This window comes from Drosophila teissieri, chromosome 3L, assembly GCF_016746235.2.
Source record: "Drosophila teissieri strain GT53w chromosome 3L, Prin_Dtei_1.1, whole genome shotgun sequence".
Lineage (NCBI taxonomy): Eukaryota > Metazoa > Arthropoda > Insecta > Diptera > Drosophilidae > Drosophila > Drosophila teissieri.
In genome coordinates, this window is record NC_053031.1 from 18,959,414 (window position 1) to 18,977,926 (window position 18,513).

Sequence of the window (18,513 nt, forward strand, 5' to 3'; positions counted from 1 at the left end):
GCTTTATAATACTATTTTTAATAATTTTTAATAATATCTGTGGAATTTTAAAAAATAAATTAGAAATATTTAATATAAAAACTAATTCCATTAATTCCAAACAAAGCTAACAAAAATAAAGCTTTTCTGATGTTTTGAAAATAATAAAACACAATTGATTGACTTGTTATGACAAAAAGAAAAACATTTATTTAAACAAAAAATCGTAAATACTGTATCACATTTGCGTCCTTAGTGGTGCAGGGTGTAGGCAAGAGGAGCGGAGTGCACCACAGACTTGATGAGGGGGGCGGAGTGGACCAGAGGCACAGAGTGCACCACAGGAGCGGAGTGCACCACCGGCACAGAGTGGACGACTGGAGCGGCGTGGACAACGGGCACGGAGTGAACCACTGGAGCAGCGTGGACAGCAACGGCAGGATGGGAGTAGGTGGTGGTCTTCACGATGGGAGCAACCACTGGCTGCACCACCGCCTTGCTGTGCACCTGGGTGATGCTCTGGTGGGAAACCGCCGAGGGAGCTGAGTGCACCACCGATCCAACCTTGGCCAGGACGGGCTCGTGCACCACATGGTGGGTCTCGATCAGACCAGCGCTGGCGGTGGCGACCAGGAGAGCAAGGACTGCGATCTGTAGGTAATAAACTTTGGTTACTTCAGCTCCAGAGGATAAAATTCCCTATGTTACTCACGAATTTGAACATTTTGATATTGGTATTGTTGAAGCAAGTGCTGCTGGTTGCTTGAGAAGATTCGTTGGATAACTGATGATGTTTGGGAACAGCCAACCCAACTTATATAGAACCTCGAGTCCAGCGATGCCAACGCTTTAAACCCAACCGCTGACCTTCAGTACGCCCCTGCATGACCCAAGTTTGATCAGATGGCGATTCGGAATCCAAAATCGAGTCGGAGTAAGCTCATTATGATTTCTCGTTGCTGCAGCTGCCGAAACCCAAAAGCTCAGATCGTTGGAGCCCGAAGTCTGAAGTATGTGCTGCCTTATCAAAAGCCCCTCAAGGTGGACAACTTCGGATACCGAAGTCTCTGGCTGTTTGAGCCCTTAGCCTGCGCTGCTTAGTCGCTATATAAACCTCATCTGCACGTTCCACCAGCATCAGTCATCTCTCTGAGCTTACCCCAAAACAACCAACCAACCAAAACTTATTCAAGATGTTCAAATTTGTAAGTCCAAAGATTCATATAAATTGGAAGATCTAAATTAACTTGTTACTCGTAAAGGTTGCTGTCATCGCTCTTCTGGTCGCCACCGCTAGCGCCGGTCTGATCGAGACCCACCATGTGGTGCACGAGCCCGTCCTGGCCAAGGTTGGATCGGTGGTGCACTCAGCTCCCTCGGCGGTTTCCCACCAGAGCATCACCCAGGTGCACAGCAAGGCGGTGGTGCAGCCAGTGGTTGCTCCCATCGTGAAGACCACCACCTACTCCCATCCTGCCGTTGCTGTCCACGCTGCTCCAGTGGTTCACTCCGTGCCCGTTGTCCACGCCGCTCCAGTCGTCCACTCTGTGCCGGTGGTGCACTCCGCTCCTGTGGTGCACTCTGTGCCTCTGGTCCACTCCGCCCCCCTCATCAAGTCTGTGGTTCACTCCGCTCCTCTGGCCTACACCCTGCACCACTAAAACCTTTAAATTGTTTGTTTGTTAACCAGTTAAATGAAAATAAAATAAAATTCTGAAAAGTATTATTGATCCTAAAGTACGAAATATGTTGTATATCTTTATAAATGGGATTTGGAACTGGAAGTTTAATTTTATATAATAAATTACATTTAATATGGTTAATTCAGGGTGTCTAAAACATCTTTAAAACTTTACATCCTTTTATAAAAAATACAAAATTATCAGTTCCGTAAATAGGTGGTTTTTTTATCGAACAAAAATTTAAGTAAGACACTTAAAAAGTCACGTTTTGGGCGGTTTGTGGGCGTTAGAGTGGGAGTGGCAACATGAAACGACAAGCTTGCATGCTAAATCTAGCTTGAATTTCTAGGTTTTATAGTTTCTAAAATCTCCACGTTCATACGGACAGACGGACATGGCCAGATCGATCCTGATCAAGAATATATATACTTTATATGGTCGGAAACACTTCCTTCTACCTGTTACATACTTTTCAACATATCTATCATTTACTCTACGAGTAACGGGTATAATAATGTAGCATCGTATTTATTTATATATAAGTTAGAGCTATTTAGGTAAAATAAATTGCCAACTATCTAATGTAACCACAACTTCGAATTAAACCCGAAATCAAGCATCTTTATCAATACCGAATAAGTAAACAGAATCCTTTTAAATGATTAATAATTTACAACAATTTATTCAAGCAATAACAAAGCAACAACAATGCACGGCTAGTGCCCCAGCGTAAAAGGTTTGCCATAAAAGCAAAGTTCAAGCCGAGAAGACATCCAATCGCCTGAGGTTAATGTGGGCAGATCCCTTGTCAAACTCCGATTACGGAAAGTGAGGTGGTGGCCAGAACAGTCGGAAACTTGCTCCACAGCAGGAAATGTCAGATTATGATGGATTTGGCAGGCCTGAACCAAAGCAAGGGCAACGATTACCAAGGTGTAGAGCAGCTGCAAAGAAATTAAAAATAAATTCAAGTTGTAAATTTAATTTATAAATATAACACTTACCATTCTATGCATGTTGAGGCAGCTGAAATTGGATCTAGTCTTAGTTTGAATTTGGCTCTGCGAAACTCCAGTAAGAACTCATGACCCAATGAGGCCTACGCACCGTTTATATAGCCCAATTGTCAATAGATTTGCCAAAATGACAAATGACACGCCAAATTTAACGAAGGTCTTACAACGGGTTCATTTAGCAAATCGGTTGAATGGACCACAAAACGGTTTGGACGTTATTCGATCACTAATCCGTAAAATATAACCATTATAACTGAACTGAGGCTTATCTGAAGAAGTATTAAAAAGTCCCAAATATTATTTGTAAATAAATAAATTAATACTTTAAAGCTGAAAATATATGAATATATCACTTATTTGGTGTCTAGCAAAATACTTTCAGAAAAAACATTTCTTTTATTGTGAAATTGACAACAATCAGGGCCCGCAGCTGTGAAATACACGTTGTAAATTAATAAATTTAGCTAACATATGTTTACCCAAGTATCTTGTTTCCCAACCCATACAATACCGCTGCTACAAGCTATTTAAAAATATAAGCACATAAATAACATAAGTCAGCAACTTGTTTTTTATCCTGCGATGACTGATTGAAGTGTTCGAACCACAAACGTAAAATAACAATCGGCAACCATCGCTCCATAAAATTACAGGGACCGCAAATTAATTTTCTGGGTATTCATTTTCCACATTACCAGATGCCAGATGCTTATCTTAAGTACGTGTAACTGTCGCTCGATCCAAAGTCGAGCCCCGAAAACTGAAAACACAATGACACAGCCGGCGAAACCACAGCGTCCAGCTCCAAATTGTGGGTTAAGTGCGCGTGGGGCTTGTCCGGCGGATAACCTTGACATAGGGACTGGGTCTGAGTCTGAATCTGAATCCGAATCCGAATCTGAGTCTGAGACTGTGACCGAATCGGGGAATCGGAGAATCGGGGAATGGGGGCACTTTATCTGTCACTCGAGCGGCACTTAACAGCCGCTGCAGTTGGAAATTGGAAGTTGGTAGCCAGGTCTTTATGGCCTGGCCATGAATCACTTGAGGAGCCGCAGCCATCAACTGGACGAAATCCACTGTCGATGTTGCAATACGAATCCAAATACGGCTCCAGCTTCAATTTGAATGCAGGCGTACGCTTATAATTTACTGCGCTTTTGTTTGCGACCCGCTCTATGAAGGGCACAGTTTCGAGGGTTTTGATTTGGGTCAAGTTCAGGGTTCATATGAAGTGAGCTGTTCCGTACTGAACTGAATGTAAAGAAAAAATATTTAATTAGTAGAGAATCTAGGATACTAATATTCCTTACTGAACTAGTAAAGTAAAATTCAATAGTGAATGTAAACAAAACAAAAGCCTGTCTTTTAATAAAGTCCCTCTTTGATTTGTAACGCAGTCATAAAATTGATTAGTCATTTGATCTATCATTATTTGCTTATTACAGATCTATTTATAACAGCAAAGAGAAACGCCCAAGGAAAAGTATACAAATATGTTTATTATTAGACCAACACTGTTTTTTTGGCATTATTTAATTTCGTTCTAACAGAATTTCGTGTTCAAGTTTCCACAAATCAGGTTTGCTCTTAACCCAAAACCATCGTGTGTCCTCAAAAAATTGCGACATCTAAGCCCTGACATGGTCATTTATTTCTAGAATTAAATAAGCAATTAATTTGCAAAGGGCACCTTTATTCTTAGCGCATTCGCTTAGTTCATGACCAAGTCAAGGTAACTGGCAATCACACTTTTCCGTTCGCTGACAATTGTCCTGGTCCCAACCTTTGATTATCTCCTGCTGTCAATGTTACCGATGTTATGTGAGCAACTCTTATCAAATGCCTCATCGATGGTATCTACACATTTGCACACATTGGCGTACTCATTAATTATGTGGTAAAAGGTCGCATAACGAGCACTGGGAGCCACATCCCATACCCACAAGCACACACTCACCAGACAAGATGGGGTGAATCCCCAAGACGAGAATGCAACTCAATTACGCGGCGGATCAAGTGATTGTTAAAGGCCAACGAGGAGGAAGATGTAGTGTCGCCTGGTGAAGTGCAAGGACAAGAATATAAGGATAGCCCACGCACTCAATGGGATAGCCCAGCATCTGCAGGCTCATTTGCGTAAGCGACCGCATCTAAGGCCAATTACTTGGCCCATTGTCGTTTGATTGGCCTGGCTTGTTGTCCCGACTTCTCGACTTCCTCACATTCACCCACACACAGAGCCAAAGCAGCTGGAACCTAGGTCAGTTAACGAACTGCGACTTTGATAAGCGCTTAGAAGCCAGAAAGCTGAATAGTGAAAACCCGAATAAGTGTTTAACTCAAAAACCCAAACCGGTTGGCGGCTCAAGTTCAGCCAAGTACTTGCGACAAACAATTGGGCTTTGGAGCAAACTACCAAACTAGGCAACTATAAAAGCCCCGCGTTTGGCCCGTCATCATCAGCAGTTGCAATCGATTCAGCAATCACAGCAAACCCCCCAAAACCAATCCAAAGATGTTCAAATTCGTGAGTTGCCCAGGAGATGGAAGCTGAGTGCTGTCCTGTAACCCATTATCCTCCTCCACAGGTCGCCTTCTTCGCCTGCCTGGCTGTGGCCGCCGCTGCCCCCGGTCTGATTGCCGAGACCCACTCGATTGTTCAGCCGGCTATTCTTGCCAAGACCGCCTACGTGGACACCAGCGCCTCCTCGGCCATCACCCACCAGAGCAACGTGAACCTGGTGCGCAAGGTGCCAGTGGTCTACTCTGCCCCGGTGGTTCATGCTGCCCCGGTGGTTCACGCTGCACCGGTGGTTCATGCCGCCCCAGTGGTGCATGCCGCTCCTCTGGTCAAGACTGTGATCCCTGTCTCTCCCGTCATTAAGACTGTGGTGCCCGCAGCTCCTCTGGTCCACACTGTCGTCCCTGCCGCTCCTCTGGTCAAGACAGTCATCCCAGCTGCTCCCATCATCAAGACCGTGATCCCAGCTGCCCCTCTGGTCCACACTGTCCACAGCGCCCCAGTTGTGTACTCTGCCTACCACAAGTAAATCGATTGAAATCGAGCTCACATGGTTATGATACATTTGTTGAACGGGAAAATAAAAAAAACATTGAAATTCAATTTAACTATGATTTTTTTAGATATTTATGAAATTCACGAGTTTTTACATTTACTCAAATATGCTTATAAGTAGTTTATTATTACTTTAAAAAATCCGTATCTTAAGTGCTCCCACTTTCAGGCCTAATTTAAAAGAAGAGAAAACGCTATAGTTGATTTCCTCAACTATCAGATGCCTGTTACACGGTTAGTAGGGGAAATTTCAACATTTTGTTGGCATATAAAGAGCTTTTAAAGTTTCCGGTTTTTCGAAGTTCATCAGGACGATGGAATTACAGAGAGACCAGATCGACTTGGCTAGTTATCCTGATCAAAAATATTTATACTTTATATGGTCAAAAACGCATCTTTCTACCTCTTACATACTTTTGGTACAAGTAGCGGTTATAGCAATGTTCGATGAATGCAAATTTCATCGGAAAAAGTAAAAAAGCCATTTACTCATACATAAGTGCGCTTAAAATTTATTTATTAACCGAGAAATAAAATTGTTTACAATAATTGCCTTGCAAAATTTATTTTTGGAGCTGCCTCTGGTCGGTTTTACTGTGTGCTATATTTTTATTTTATGTTTTTTGTTTTGGCACTCTGCTACCGGCTCGAGATTGCCAATGAATACTAATGAATGCCACACTAAAAGCCTTTGAAGTATATTATTTAAATGCTAATTGGATTGATCCCAACCGATCAACCAATCAATCTGTTGCCAAAATCGATCAATTCGCAAAATTTCACATTTTCTATTTTCAACAATTAAATTTATTCAAAGAAGCAATCATAACAATCCGTTCAAGCAAAAAGTTTCCTAATGGTGGTATACATGGGCCACTGGAGCAGCTGCGACGGCGACAGTCTTGACCAGGGGAGCAACCACAGGGGTGATGATGGTCTTTTGGTGGTGCACCTGGGTGTGGCTCTGGTGGGAGACGGCATGGGGCAGAGCCTTCACCACGGGCACGGCAGCCACATGGTGCACAGCGGGAGCCACATAGGTCTGGTGGTGCACCACGGGCACGGTCTTGATGAGGGGCACCACTGGAGCCACGTGCTTGACCACGGGAACGATGGGAGCCACATGCTTGACCACGGGAACGATGGGAGCCACATGCTTGACCACAGGAACCACTGGAGCCACAGTCTTGATCACGGGAACAGCTGGCACCACATGCTTTACCACGGGAGTGAGCACCGCCTGGTTGTGGTACTGGGTGAAGCTCTGGTGGGAGGTGGCCAGTGGGGCACTGTGCACTACGGCACCCACTTTGGCCACAACGGGGGCGATGGCCACAGGGTGCTCCTCAATAAATCCCGGAGCAGCGGCGGCAATGGTGGCCAGGGCACAGATGGCAATCTGAATTTGAGAACAGCAAGTTAGATCCTGAAATATATCCTAAAATCCCATACTCGAATACTCACGAAGCGGAACATGTTAATTTGGTTAGAGGAGGTTTGAAGTCGACGAGTGACTGTTGCTGATTTCAAACCAAGTCTACGGCTTTATATGGCCAAAAATTCGCCAGCTAGATTGTCCTTCAGCAAAAACCAACTAACGAGCAATTGGCAAAAACTTGTTTGTTTTACATTGAACTTGAACCCGGCTCTAAACCAAGCATCTGCGAACCCTCACTTGGAATTCAGCAGCCGACAATCAATTGTCGTTGGGCCCAAAAAGGTTTTCAAAGCCCGAACAATAACCCAGCAGATTAATACCACAAACATAATGTTAGTTCAGGTTCAGAGAGCCCAGGCGAAGGTCTTGCGATTCATGACAGCAAACAAAACAAGATGAAATGCAATTTAATTCCAAACTATAAAAGACCACAATTAAGGGCATCGCGCGTCCAGTCCGGGTCCGTATTCATTGGAGCTCAGATGCGGCAGCGGTAGGTCAGGCAGGAGTATCCTGGTGAGGGAAACGAGGAAATCGGATAAGGCTTTCAAACACTGGGAATTTTGGGAGTAAATGGTATTTGGATTAGGCCAGGTGCTGAATCAGGTTCTCGTCATCCGACCCGAAACTGTAAGGCTGAATTTCGACATGGGGGATTCGGAGGGTGGGCCCCAGTCGATTGGTGCTGGAAGATGAATTACCGATCACGTGGTTCTCTGTGTCGTCATCCTGCGTGCTTATTAGGGAGCTCATGTACCGAGAGGTCGAGTTCACGAACTCGAAACCGACTCCCATTCTGGCCATGACGGGGTGTTTGTACTGGGCGCGCCACGCCTGGTTGCAGCTCTCGTGGTATTCTAGGGCGGATTCATCGGCCACGTCCTCGGTGGATTGCAACTGATGCAGTATTATGGCGGGACTGGGCACCCAAATATCGCGGCGACTGGTATTCGACATGATTATCGTTGCGGCACAGTTGTATTGTCGTCCTTATTTATCAGACTTACTTTAAAAGTGGTTAAACGCAGCCTACTTGGTGCTACATATAATCGAATAGCCTAGTTTTGAATACAAGCAATAATAATCACTTTGCTGTACAAAAATTGTAAATCATCACAAGTCGGATGTATCAGAATAAAAAAATGGGTAAAAGGGAAACAAGCAGCACCACTTGAAGCACGACTTCAAGGAACATATCTATGTAGTTCTAAAAAGTATCTGTTGAAAAATCTAAGAAAATTCCTATAATTCTGATAAGAAGGCGTGCTTGTAGCATATATACGTTGGTGATATGCTTTCCGTGATTATTCTTGTGTTCATTGTTCTACTAAGAATACGTTTTTGGCATTTATGATTACAAAGTATGACTTAATCCCCAAAGGTATGCATACATTAATGTGTAGTAATGTAGATTTTCCATCTTTTCTATGACAGTGTGTAGATATACATTAAAGTCTCAATTAAAGTAAGAATGATTTCGGTTTTTTGTTATGATTTTCCGAGTGACAATGAATAACGTGCACATGGAGTTTTTGTTATACACGCTGCCTTTATTTACACATTTAACTAACTAAAACTATGCGATTCCATTGCCTAGCTACTCGGCACGTAGACCGGACTCAGATTGAGCTGCTCGTACCCGGTGGCGCCGCCCTCCTGCGTTGCTTTAGTGTGGAAGGTTCGATTGAGGTTGGTGGGCTCCACGTAGCCCAAAGCCCGGCCCATGGGCGCGATGACGAAGCGGGTCTGGGCCTGCGAGGAACCCTGGTAGGAGACCACCGAGGGTGCTGAATCGATGAGCAGGCGAGGCGTCTCCGTCGCCGGCTTGGACAAAACCAGAGCCACGTAAGTTACGGCCAGAAGCACCTAGAAGGGTCGTAAATTCGAGTTTAGCAGAGTGTTAAAAGAGAGTGTTGGTTAAACCAATGGGAATAGTCATCCCACTCACCAGATGCCGCATGGTAACGATCCAAGCCTAATGGGAGAGTTTAAATCACTGAGAACACCGTCGACGAACTGAGGTGGGCGGATCGGATGGGATGGGATCGGATCGGATCGAATCGAATCGTATCGAGGACTGGAGGTTCCCCTTCCAAGTAACAAACACAAAGCGGAGCGAGTGGCAAAGTCAAACTGAAGTGCTGTGTGAATTGCTGTGCCATGAAATCACGGTGGAGCCGTTGCTGGCCCAAGCAGGGGCGGGCGTGGAGCATGCCAAGGGGGTAGATCCATCGGTACAGCCCCCTAGCAGAGCCCCTGGAGAACGGCGCGATCTGCGATCGAAGCGTTGGAAACACGCGCGCAGTCGCGGTTATCTTGCAATTGTGGGAGTGTCTCAACTTGGACGCAGCTTTACGTAAAGAAACAAACCGAAAAAAATCAAATATAAATAAATAAATGCCTAACGCCGCAAATATTGTAGTAATAGCACCGCAACAACAAAGCCCACAACATGCGACGCCGTCTGCGTCTGCGCAACTCGCTGAAGGTTGATCCACTCCGCTCCACTTCGCACCTCCGCCGCCCGCCCCCGCACCACCAACTTCTGTGGTTCGATAGTTGGTTTGCTCTGGCGGCTATTGTAGCCAGCTAGGGAATACCCTTTATGTTAAAAGTTTGATAAAAACAAGTATTCTGAATTTAACGTAAATCCACTTTAGCATCTCGAGTTAAGACTTTACGAAATCTGGCGAATCATAATTTTGTGTATGTATGCTTGATGCCATTTATTTTATGACATTGCATGACAACAAATTATAAATCTGTAGTATTTTATTATATTACATAAGGGGAAATTAATCATGCCATATAACTAAGCCTCACTCCGAGGCATCCTTTATAACCTTCTGTTGAAGGCACAAGCTTTATGACATTTTTATTTGCAGGGTATTTTAGGCACCAATACCAATTCTAGAGGTTTCAATAGCTAAAGTTGCTGTCGTGGCTTCGCACAATCGCCGGCAATCCGGCAATCCGGCTATGTTGAGTCAGCCAGTCAGTTAGCCGATTAGCCGGAGGCGCGTAATGGAAGCTCTAAGTGCACGCAGCGCATGGGGGGCTGTCGTATTGGAGTAGCTTTTGATTAATTAATTAGCTTCACACAAAATGGCCCATAAATCTTTTGGCGGCAAGACATGGTGACCTCTTGGTCAAGGAGTCCTCTTGGCCAAGTCCAGCAATAAATGTATAAATGGCAGCGGCACATGTCTAACGGTAATTAGTTGCCCACTCAAGTGACCATCATGCACATCACAGTGAGTAGTCTCCATAGTTTTTTTCGAGCTCCCAGCTCCCAGTATTCACTGGTTCCCCCTTTCTGGTTTCCCCATTCAAACCAATAGGTTGTTTGCCTCCTTTTCACCTGGGGCCTGAGCCACAGTCACGCAGCCACGACAATCCTGCATGGCAACGGACAGGTGGCCAGTGCCGTATCCCACCAGAGCTTCACCAGATTATCGTCAGCGGAGCCACTAGTCCTTCAGTCCCCAAAGCAGCCGCATCAGCTGGTCATTCCATCCGCCAGGATTGTTAATCACCACCAAGCTGGGGAACGACAACAGGTCGAGAGGTTCTTCCAGGCGGCAACGGAGGATGAGGTGGCCCAGCTGGCTACCCCTTCTGGACAGACACCCGCCCACCTCACCTACGCCGCCCATCCTGTGGTGCACCAGATGCTGCCAAGGATTAAGCCCGTGCGAAACATTAGCTACTCCTCCCTGATCCCAGGGCCTCGCAGCCTTAACAGCCATACCCATCGGAACTTGTCACCCGTTTGAGGTGCTATATAGAAGTCTAGAAACTTTTAAATCATAAGTATTTACATCATAGCTTATAAAAACACATATATTCCAATTAAACTACTAAAACATCAAGCAGTAACACTTAACAACTCAACCGACTCAAGTGTTTTTATCAAGGTTCAAATTTGGAGATTCCAAGTTGATATTGCAATAATCATCAGCCCCAAGCAGTTTTGCACTATTGAAATTTTGCTAACCATGACAACTACTATTATTATTTGCATTCAAATATCCACACAAGTACAGACACCTAAGTTTCGCTTGTCAATATTTTCGTTTACGCAAATTCTCTTCACAATAATAAGTATTTTAAATGTAGTTGAAATACTATAGTCATCAAATTATCTGGATTCGAGAAGCCAAAATTTGGTATCAACATCAGGAATCTCCGAGAAGGAGTGGGGCAGCTAGCTAATCGAGGGATGAATGCTCGGCTGATCCTGAAGCAGCTCCCCAACCACTTGATCTTTCGCATCCTGCACTATTCCCTGATCTCCCAGCAGCTGCGGGAAGAACTGGTGGTTTCTGCAGGATCCTTCAGATTAAAACGGGGTGGAAACAAGCTGCTGGAGTGGCAGCCCTTCGTCCTGTGGCTTGTCAACCTGCTGCTGAACTACGCTGGCGATATCCTGGGCAACCTGCTCTTGGGTAGTCTCCCATTGGAACCACTGTGTAATACCGCAGATATTCTGCTAAGTTCGTTGATCTGGTGAGTGGGATCTATTAAAAAGATTAGCCTACCGCTGCGTGAGAAACATATTGATTTCGTTTATATGAGGCTTTCTTTTCTTTTCTTTTCTTTTCTTTTTAATCAAGTAGGTACTGCATCTTTTACTGTCCCTTTGACCTGGGCCACGCCGTGACCAGCACCTTGACCTTCCGCATCCTGGCCACCGCCATGTCCACTATTAGCCAGGTTCAGCTGATCGATCGAGGAGTCCATTTGGCGGGACAGGTTTACGGAAATGCTCCAATTCCGATGCTAGTGGTGGGCACAGTAATGGGCAGTGGGGCCGAGGTACTGAAACCGGTGGCGAGTCTTTTAATCAATAGATGCCAACACAACCAGATGGCCATCCTGAAGTTGAGCAAGTCTGTTGCATACACATATTTCCTTTAAAATGGAAACCTAATTATTTCCTGTTTACAGCAATTCAAAACTTGCACTTTTCCTCTCGCTCCTCTTCATGTTGGAAATCTATAAAAATCCCGTAATTATGGGCTTCACCAGACATCAGCTGATGGTCCACATAATCGTGATGACCACCGCCTTTAAGTTCCTGTCGCTGTGCTATCGAACGGATCATTTCATTTGGCTATTGGAGCACCAGATACGATACACTCTCTTCGGTGGCTTCTCGAGGGATTTAAGCAAGTTCTTCGAACGCCTGCCGGAGCCTAAAGTCCGGCGAACGTGGGCGTTTGCGGAATTCGATTGAAACCCTCGTGTGCATTGCGTAATCGTATCAAACCACTTGCTCTCCACATCCCCTCCAGATTGGGTGGTGTGGGTGTGGGGGTTGCAGGTCTAAGCGGCTTAAGTTACCGCCGTCCACCCGTCCAGCCAAGCGATTGGATCACTGCAGCAGATGTCTCGCTTGATCGGGTTACGTATGCTAATCAGCTTAGAAGCGGCCACTGCTGGACAGAGGAGCGATGGAGCAGCGGGGGAAGTGCTCGGTTACAGCCACAGGTTAGTGGATGCTCCAGTGTGCTCAACCAGCTGTACCGTGGCATACATTTGCCTGAGTATAAATTCATGCATTTCAATACAAACTAGAAAACTAAACCATGAATTTTGTTTTATATTATTTTGAGTAATAATAATATAATGCATTTTATCAATAACTAAACCGAAGCTTCTACACCCTTGGAGTAATTATATGATAATCAGAAACTAATGTACACCTGCATTAGAAAGAATTTTTGGGAAAGTGTTCTGAAGATAGCTTTAAAACTGAGCGTTTAGTTTCCGTAGAATGGACGGGGATGGCTACTTCAATACACTGACCGAAACATAAATAAAAACCAAAATAATCTGGGTATAATATAACAGATGTTTCTGAAATCCTTTTTTAACATAAAGTAACCATTGTGTAATCTGTTTTTGCGTACATAATTTTTATTTCCATGTTTAAGCAGATAACTTATCAAAATGTCATCCAATAAAAAAGCTAGTCCCCGCAAGAATATGAAAGCAAGCCCAAATAAGACTAAGAAGAACCCATCAGCCATTATATCGATCCTCTGTCCAGATGCCGATAAGCCCAAGAAGGATCCTAAACCCAAGAAGGAATCCGGGTCCGATGGCCTTGAGGCCAAGGAATGTCCCCGAACGAAAAGCTTTAAGCCACCAGCAGACAGGCGAATATATCTGGAGCAAGAGGTGGTTCCCATTCTAATGGAGGGCATGTTGGGACTGGCCCGCGAAATGCCCCGCGATCCCATCGGCTATCTGCAGAAGTTTTGGCTTGAGGACAAGCAAAAGTGTGATATTCGATTGCCGCAGAATATTCTTTAACATATGTCTCTGGTGTAACCCAATCAAATTTCAAATTGTCAGCTAATTAAATGTTTCTGGTTCGATGTTTCGCTTACTCAATGATGCATTTCTCTGGGCAGTCAAGCGAAAGATTCAGTCTCGCTTTCAGGGCTATAAAAGCAGATATTCTAATCTTAAACTGCATCATTCATTCTTCAGTTTACGGATTCGAAGGGAGTCTCCTGTAATCATGTCTAGATTGGTAATTCATTTCTTACTTTCCAGGGACCAATACATTTAATATATTTAATAAATTCCAGTTCCTGCCCGTCTTGGCCATTGTGCTAGTGTCCGCTGGAGCTTCGGATGCAGCCAGCTTGGAGTGGCCCTCCAATCTGGTGGCCCTCAGTTCGGTCAAGTCCTCGCAGCTGCTTCCTATTGCCAGCGAGGATTCCGTTGAGTTAGCCGATGGCAGTTCGGGATCTGTCAGCTCATCCGCTGCCCAGCCGGAAGAGGCATCCCAGGAGGAGGCGGAAGAACAGGTGTCCTCCGCATCCAGTGGCAGCGTGGATCCAATTGGTGCCCGCCTTGTCTCTGCCGGAATCCCCGTCTCTGTGCCTCTTCCTCTGATTCTGGCCGCTCGTAATGGACTTCGAACCGTATTGACCATCCAGGAGCCAGCCGTGGCCAAGGTGGGTGAGGTGGTGCAGCACGTGCCCACTGCCGTTTCGCATCAGAGCCAGACGGTGGTCCACGATCACCGCCGATTGGTCACCCCCATAGTAGCTCCCGCTGTTCGCACCACCCAGGTGATCCGCCAGCAGCCACCACTTCTGTGGACCGTGGCCTCCGATCCCCGAGTGGTCCTCATCCGCAACTGAGGATCCATGCCAAAGATCAACAAGATGAACTCGCCAAATCTATGATACTTCCATTCTTAATTTCCTATCTGGACTTAATAACCCACAAAATGTTCTATCTTCTACGTCTTCTTTCTTCTGCCATTTTCTGTAGAATTCTTCGGTAGTGTGCCTTTAATAAATATTTCGCATTTGCATTTAAACGATTTTGTTCTTTTTCTTTCATAAAATAAAGAAAACTTAAAATAATGAATAATGGCTTAAATGACTTTTTAAAACTTCCTCTTCTCCATCATAATTTCCATACTATACTTGCTAGCCCATGCAAATCTATCCCTTTACCCATCTTATGTAAAATTATTGTCCTGCATTTGCGTATTACGAACCCATTGCATTTTCACTTATCTGGCTCGGATTCCTGGGCGTTGTTGGTGCGACAGGAAATCAATAAAGTTAACACAGAGACCAGCCCACGACCACAATAAATATGCCACATCCGCCCCCTGTTCCCAACGAAATCTCAAATTGTGTGCAATCAAGATCTCTGGAGGATTAGGCAGGCACAGGGTCTGGGTTAACGCCCATGCTCTTCTCATGTTCAAGGGCTGGGACCATTCATTTAGAATGGCTGGTCCATTCTCCAATCTTGAGTTCTTAGCTGGACTATAAAAGCGGAGGATAGAATGGCCAACGAACAACAGTCAAGTGAAGTGAACTGAACCAAGAAGATGTCACAGAGTATGGTAAGTGAAGAGAAACCTTTTTAAACATTTTAACACTTTTAAATCTAAAACATACTAATTTTGTCCATACAGAACGTATCTTTTGCTCTCTTGTTTTGCCTTTTGGCACTTGGAAATGCCGATCTGCAAATGTACCATCCCTTGATGACCCTGCACCATCAACCCACTTTTGCGAAGGTGGGTCAGCTGGTGGAGCATGTGCCCACCGCAGTTTCCCACCAGAGTTCCACCATCGTTCATCGTAGTGTTCCAAGGATATCATCACTGCTGACACCTGCCTTGAGGTCCACCTACCTGAACTATCCCACCTGGAGTTATCCACTTTTCGATTGGACCAACACGCTCTACAGAAAATAGGCATCTGAATTGGATACAATTCGAATAATTGGGCTACCAAACTTTGGGTTTGAACAATAAAACAAGTGCCCCAATCCCCTAAAAGCACTTTGTTTTGCATTTTAAATGGGGAGTGTGGCCTTATCAACTGGATTGAGGGGAGACGATTGCCAATTAGATTTTGCGCTACACTGCACTTCTGATTGAGTGCTGGGTGGCAGGATGTGACTCAACTGACGTCATCAGATGAGCAAACAAACGCACGAAATAAGCAATGATTTGGTATCCTGTGCTCAAGGATATTTCAGGGGAGTGTTGCGTTCAATGAAGCAGCTCCTGGACCCATCCCGATTCATAAGTATATGGATGTATTAAACAATATTAAATAGGCAAGGTGGACATTTTAAAGAATACAGAACAAGAAGGTAAGAAAATGTAATTAGTAATTACTATTTACTAAATCACATTTCTTTATTGGAGGAACAATTTTAGCGTTATATATAATTCAAGAAAGCAAGAAAACATTAACTTAATGCATCACTAATACATTTTTCCAGTATGAACACCGAATGAATGAGTATCTTACAGGTCACATACCCCCAGATGGAATACTTTTGGGTGCATTGATGCAAGGATGATTGACGTGCCGTACGCAAATGTTTCGGTATTATTTCAGGATCTCGGAGGCTGTTGTACTCTCCTGAATTTCCATAGGAATGACCCAGGGTCAGTAGCCGAAAATCTAGCAATGTTCCCAGAAGAGCAGACGAGGTGAGGAATGTATGAATTTAGGGCTTTCACCCAGAGTATGTATGTGAAAAGTCTTACAAAAGACAACAATTGGAAGCCCTGGGATGTGTCTACCATTTCTTCAAAAAATCTGAGATAATGGAGTTTCAAATGTCACAATGGAAATAATGAACCCCAGAGAGGGCCAAAGGTTATGTCCTGGCCGATAGTGAAAAGCCGGTTATGCAATCGGCGGCAAGGGGCTTATTGATGTCAATTAACCATGTAAACAACCTGCTGGGCAAAATGACGCAGACCGCCGAAAGGGGTAAGTAATGCGACGGCATTAAGTATATAGTTCGGCATTATCGGATTACACAAGACGGAGGATGATAAGCTCCTGCATTAAGGTCAAAGCATCAAGGTGGCCAGAACAGTTTGCTTATCGATTGATGCACAAATGCATTGTCTCTGTCGAGTACTCAATACCTGTCATTTGCAGGAAATCCAGCCATCTCAGTGATGCAATTCGAAAGAGGCGTAGATTCCATCGCTCCTCCCATCGGCATCATCATCATCGCCACAATCGTCATCGTGGCTTTTGTTTCCCAGTCTGCAGCACAGCAGCCTTTTGGGCTCACACCATTTAAAGCAGATGGACCGCCCAAAAGGCTGCTCCGCAAAACCGGACAATGAAAGCCCCAGCATTGGGCGCCATTCCCATACCTCTGGGTAGCCCGAGGTTCATTGCATCTCCCTGGGTCTGGGCTTTGATTGGAGCTACCATACCATGGCTATGCATAGTATGGCCACTCTCAATTGGCCCAGTGGGTGATTTGGGTGCTCGACTGCTGGGTAATCGGCTTGTTTGTCTATTACAACCGCCATTTGAATGCATCGTTATGCTGTCATCTTGGCGACTCTAAGCTCTAAAGGGCCAGCCAACCCGGGGGGGTCTACAAGGAATTTAATAACTTAAATCCAGAAGACGGAGAATGAAATTCCGTCTGTTCAAATCAAAGGAAAGCCACTTAGCATAAGTGGAGAGCCGCAAAAATCTGGCTTTCCCAGAACCTGGGCCCAAAAACATATTAAATATTTGATGTAATCGAGAAGTTTCAACTTAAAGCGCAATTATTTGGTAACTTTCAGAGGGGGGTTTCACTTAAAGCGGAAATATCTGCGCAGGGGAGAACAACAGACCCCCTCCCAAACTTTCCGGTGTGGCAAGCAACGGTTTTCAAATTAATTTACAAATGTTCAGAGCTCGTAGGTAAATTTTGTTGAGCCCAGATGAAGACAATAAGCCGCGTTAAATGAGCCAGGCAGTAAAAGAGCAGTGAAAGGGCAGCAGCAGCAGCAAAAGCATTTGATGCGGGTGAAATAATTCGGGATATTATGTAATAACTATGGGGAATAAGTGGGAGCAAGAGATGTCTGCTGGCGACATGACTCACCCACTCCGCCCTTTAAGACCATACGCCATTCATCCGTATGCATATCACACAATGTGGGTGAACGACCTTGGCGTTTTTGGCCAACTATGATGATTACAATAATAAAACAATAAACCTAAACATACGCATCGATTTTATTACTAGCCATTTCGCAAATAACACTACGAATCGGAGACGAAAACAAAAGCGGCAAACTCATTCGCATGCCAGGCACACAAACCGAATCGAAGCCACAACAAATCGACTCCGAATACGTGAATCATAGGCCCGGCTCACTGCACCGCACTCAACTGCATTATTACGCAAGCCTACTACCACTAAATCCAGCCATGCGATGCTGGCCACAAACTTGACTGGGGTTTTCCCAAGGCCCAAAAGCTGTTTAAGCCGGCAGCAGGCAATAAAGAATTGAATAGGCCAACAATGCGAGACCAAAAACTTTACTTCGGTTTTCTTGGGATTTTCCATCGGTGGATTGGCGAATAGTTTTTGGGCAAATCCATGGCACAATTGGAGATGCAGTAAAAAGGCGAAATGCAATTGCAGGCACTGGAAAAAGCAATGTTTATTTTCCAAATATATTCAGCCAGAAATATGTTAAAATCGATGAAACTGATGTACTCAATTGATTATGATTATTTCTATATCTAATAGTTAGATGTGGAAAAAGGAAAAATCGAGAAAAAATCATAACAAAATAAAAAAAAGAGAGAATGCTATAGTCGAGTTTCCCAAATATCAGATACCCGTTACTCACCTAGTAGGAGTGCAAACCAGATTGGATTATCGATAGAAACAATAAAAAAAACTAATGAATTAAAATTAAATAATATCCAAAAATCAAAAAATTTAAAAGTGTGGGCGTGGGAGTTTGTGGCGGTTTTTTGGTGTTATTATGTATCTGTATGTATC

The 18,513-nt window shown here is 44.5% G+C and overlaps 12 protein-coding genes across 15 annotated transcripts; 7 read left to right on the top strand and 5 right to left on the bottom strand.

Annotated features, from left to right (window-relative positions):
• Positions 1-231: 231 nt before the first annotated feature.
• On the bottom strand, positions 232-703 carry LOC122617700 (A-kinase anchor protein 14-like). The gene is made up of 2 exons (XM_043793652.1): positions 692-703; positions 232-630 (listed from the first exon to the last, which is right to left on the bottom strand). The coding sequence occupies exons 1-2, from the start codon at positions 701-703 to the stop codon at positions 232-234; spliced, it is 411 nt and encodes a 136-aa protein (XP_043649587.1).
• A 431-nt stretch (positions 704-1,134) lies between these two features.
• LOC122617750 (A-kinase anchor protein 14-like) lies at positions 1,135-1,640 on the top strand. Its single transcript, XM_043793728.1, has 2 exons — positions 1,135-1,184; positions 1,242-1,640. Exons 1-2 carry the CDS (start codon positions 1,173-1,175, stop codon positions 1,638-1,640), a joined length of 411 nt encoding a protein of 136 aa, XP_043649663.1. The 5' UTR covers positions 1,135-1,172.
• A 737-nt stretch (positions 1,641-2,377) lies between these two features.
• Positions 2,378-2,722, bottom strand: LOC122617965. Its single transcript, XM_043794033.1, has 2 exons — positions 2,666-2,722; positions 2,378-2,605 (listed from the first exon to the last, which is right to left on the bottom strand). The coding sequence occupies exons 1-2, from the start codon at positions 2,675-2,677 to the stop codon at positions 2,378-2,380; spliced, it is 240 nt and encodes a 79-aa protein (XP_043649968.1). The 5' UTR covers positions 2,678-2,722.
• A 2,427-nt stretch (positions 2,723-5,149) lies between these two features.
• Positions 5,150-5,730, top strand: LOC122617918 (A-kinase anchor protein 14). Its single transcript, XM_043793977.1, has 2 exons — positions 5,150-5,207; positions 5,269-5,730. The coding sequence occupies exons 1-2, from the start codon at positions 5,196-5,198 to the stop codon at positions 5,728-5,730; spliced, it is 474 nt and encodes a 157-aa protein (XP_043649912.1). The 5' UTR covers positions 5,150-5,195.
• Positions 5,731-6,547: 817 nt separating this feature from the next.
• On the bottom strand, positions 6,548-7,387 carry LOC122617425 (larval/pupal cuticle protein H1C). The gene is made up of 2 exons (XM_043793276.1): positions 7,221-7,387; positions 6,548-7,155 (listed from the first exon to the last, which is right to left on the bottom strand). The coding sequence occupies exons 1-2, from the start codon at positions 7,230-7,232 to the stop codon at positions 6,610-6,612; spliced, it is 558 nt and encodes a 185-aa protein (XP_043649211.1). The 5' UTR covers positions 7,233-7,387; the 3' UTR covers positions 6,548-6,609.
• A 140-nt stretch (positions 7,388-7,527) lies between these two features.
• On the bottom strand, positions 7,528-8,240 carry LOC122617426. Of its 2 annotated transcripts, XM_043793278.1 has the most exons (2): positions 7,896-8,240; positions 7,528-7,707 (listed from the first exon to the last, which is right to left on the bottom strand). In XM_043793278.1, exons 1-2 carry the CDS (start codon positions 8,149-8,151, stop codon positions 7,673-7,675), a joined length of 291 nt encoding a protein of 96 aa, XP_043649213.1. In that variant the 5' UTR covers positions 8,152-8,240; the 3' UTR covers positions 7,528-7,672. The 2 variants fall into 2 exon arrangements, with proteins under 2 accessions (XP_043649213.1, XP_043649212.1); XM_043793277.1 differs by having other exon boundaries at positions 7,528-8,237.
• Positions 8,241-8,779: 539 nt separating this feature from the next.
• On the bottom strand, positions 8,780-9,345 carry LOC122617922. The gene is made up of 2 exons (XM_043793982.1): positions 9,143-9,345; positions 8,780-9,060 (listed from the first exon to the last, which is right to left on the bottom strand). Exons 1-2 carry the CDS (start codon positions 9,152-9,154, stop codon positions 8,788-8,790), a joined length of 285 nt encoding a protein of 94 aa, XP_043649917.1. The 5' UTR covers positions 9,155-9,345; the 3' UTR covers positions 8,780-8,787.
• Positions 9,346-10,341: 996 nt separating this feature from the next.
• LOC122617951 lies at positions 10,342-10,970 on the top strand. The gene is made up of 2 exons (XM_043794019.1): positions 10,342-10,448; positions 10,536-10,970. The coding sequence occupies exons 1-2, from the start codon at positions 10,437-10,439 to the stop codon at positions 10,968-10,970; spliced, it is 447 nt and encodes a 148-aa protein (XP_043649954.1). The 5' UTR covers positions 10,342-10,436.
• Positions 10,971-11,130: 160 nt separating this feature from the next.
• Positions 11,131-12,774, top strand: LOC122616976 (trimeric intracellular cation channel type B). 3 transcript variants are annotated; one of them, XM_043792590.1, is made up of 3 exons: positions 11,148-11,703; positions 11,811-12,086; positions 12,145-12,774. In XM_043792590.1, the coding sequence occupies exons 1-3, from the start codon at positions 11,417-11,419 to the stop codon at positions 12,431-12,433; spliced, it is 852 nt and encodes a 283-aa protein (XP_043648525.1). In that variant the 5' UTR covers positions 11,148-11,416; the 3' UTR covers positions 12,434-12,774. The 3 variants fall into 3 exon arrangements, with proteins under 3 accessions (XP_043648527.1, XP_043648525.1, XP_043648526.1); XM_043792591.1 differs by having other exon boundaries at positions 11,181-11,703; positions 11,814-12,086; positions 12,145-12,770; XM_043792592.1 differs by lacking the exon at positions 12,145-12,774 and having other exon boundaries at positions 11,131-11,703; positions 11,794-12,001.
• A 306-nt stretch (positions 12,775-13,080) lies between these two features.
• LOC122616978 (protein dpy-30 homolog) lies at positions 13,081-13,596 on the top strand. Its single transcript, XM_043792595.1, has one exon. It carries the CDS (start codon positions 13,150-13,152, stop codon positions 13,513-13,515), a length of 366 nt encoding a protein of 121 aa, XP_043648530.1. The 5' UTR covers positions 13,081-13,149; the 3' UTR covers positions 13,516-13,596.
• Positions 13,597-13,604: 8 nt separating this feature from the next.
• On the top strand, positions 13,605-14,468 carry LOC122616977 (retinin). Its single transcript, XM_043792594.1, has 2 exons — positions 13,605-13,738; positions 13,797-14,468. Exons 1-2 carry the CDS (start codon positions 13,727-13,729, stop codon positions 14,355-14,357), a joined length of 573 nt encoding a protein of 190 aa, XP_043648529.1. The 5' UTR covers positions 13,605-13,726; the 3' UTR covers positions 14,358-14,468.
• A 589-nt stretch (positions 14,469-15,057) lies between these two features.
• Positions 15,058-15,436, top strand: LOC122618100. Its single transcript, XM_043794233.1, has 2 exons — positions 15,058-15,079; positions 15,152-15,436. The coding sequence occupies exons 1-2, from the start codon at positions 15,065-15,067 to the stop codon at positions 15,434-15,436; spliced, it is 300 nt and encodes a 99-aa protein (XP_043650168.1). The 5' UTR covers positions 15,058-15,064.
• Positions 15,437-18,513: the final 3,077 nt, after the last annotated feature.

Coding starts and splice junctions, on each gene's coding strand:
- LOC122617426 (XM_043793277.1), bottom strand. CDS start 8,151: ATGTCGAATACCAGTCGCCGCGATATTTGGGTGCCCAGTCCCGCCATA.
- LOC122616976 (XM_043792590.1), top strand. CDS start 11,417: ATGAATGCTCGGCTGATCCTGAAGCAGCTCCCCAACCACTTGATCTTT. Junction 11,704..11,810: donor CTGCTAAGTTCGTTGATCTG/GTGAGTGGGATC, acceptor TTTTTAATCAAG/TAGGTACTGCATCTTTTACT. Junction 12,087..12,144: donor GCCATCCTGAAGTTGAGCAA/GTCTGTTGCATA, acceptor TCCTGTTTACAG/CAATTCAAAACTTGCACTTT.
- LOC122616978 (XM_043792595.1), top strand. CDS start 13,150: ATGTCATCCAATAAAAAAGCTAGTCCCCGCAAGAATATGAAAGCAAGC.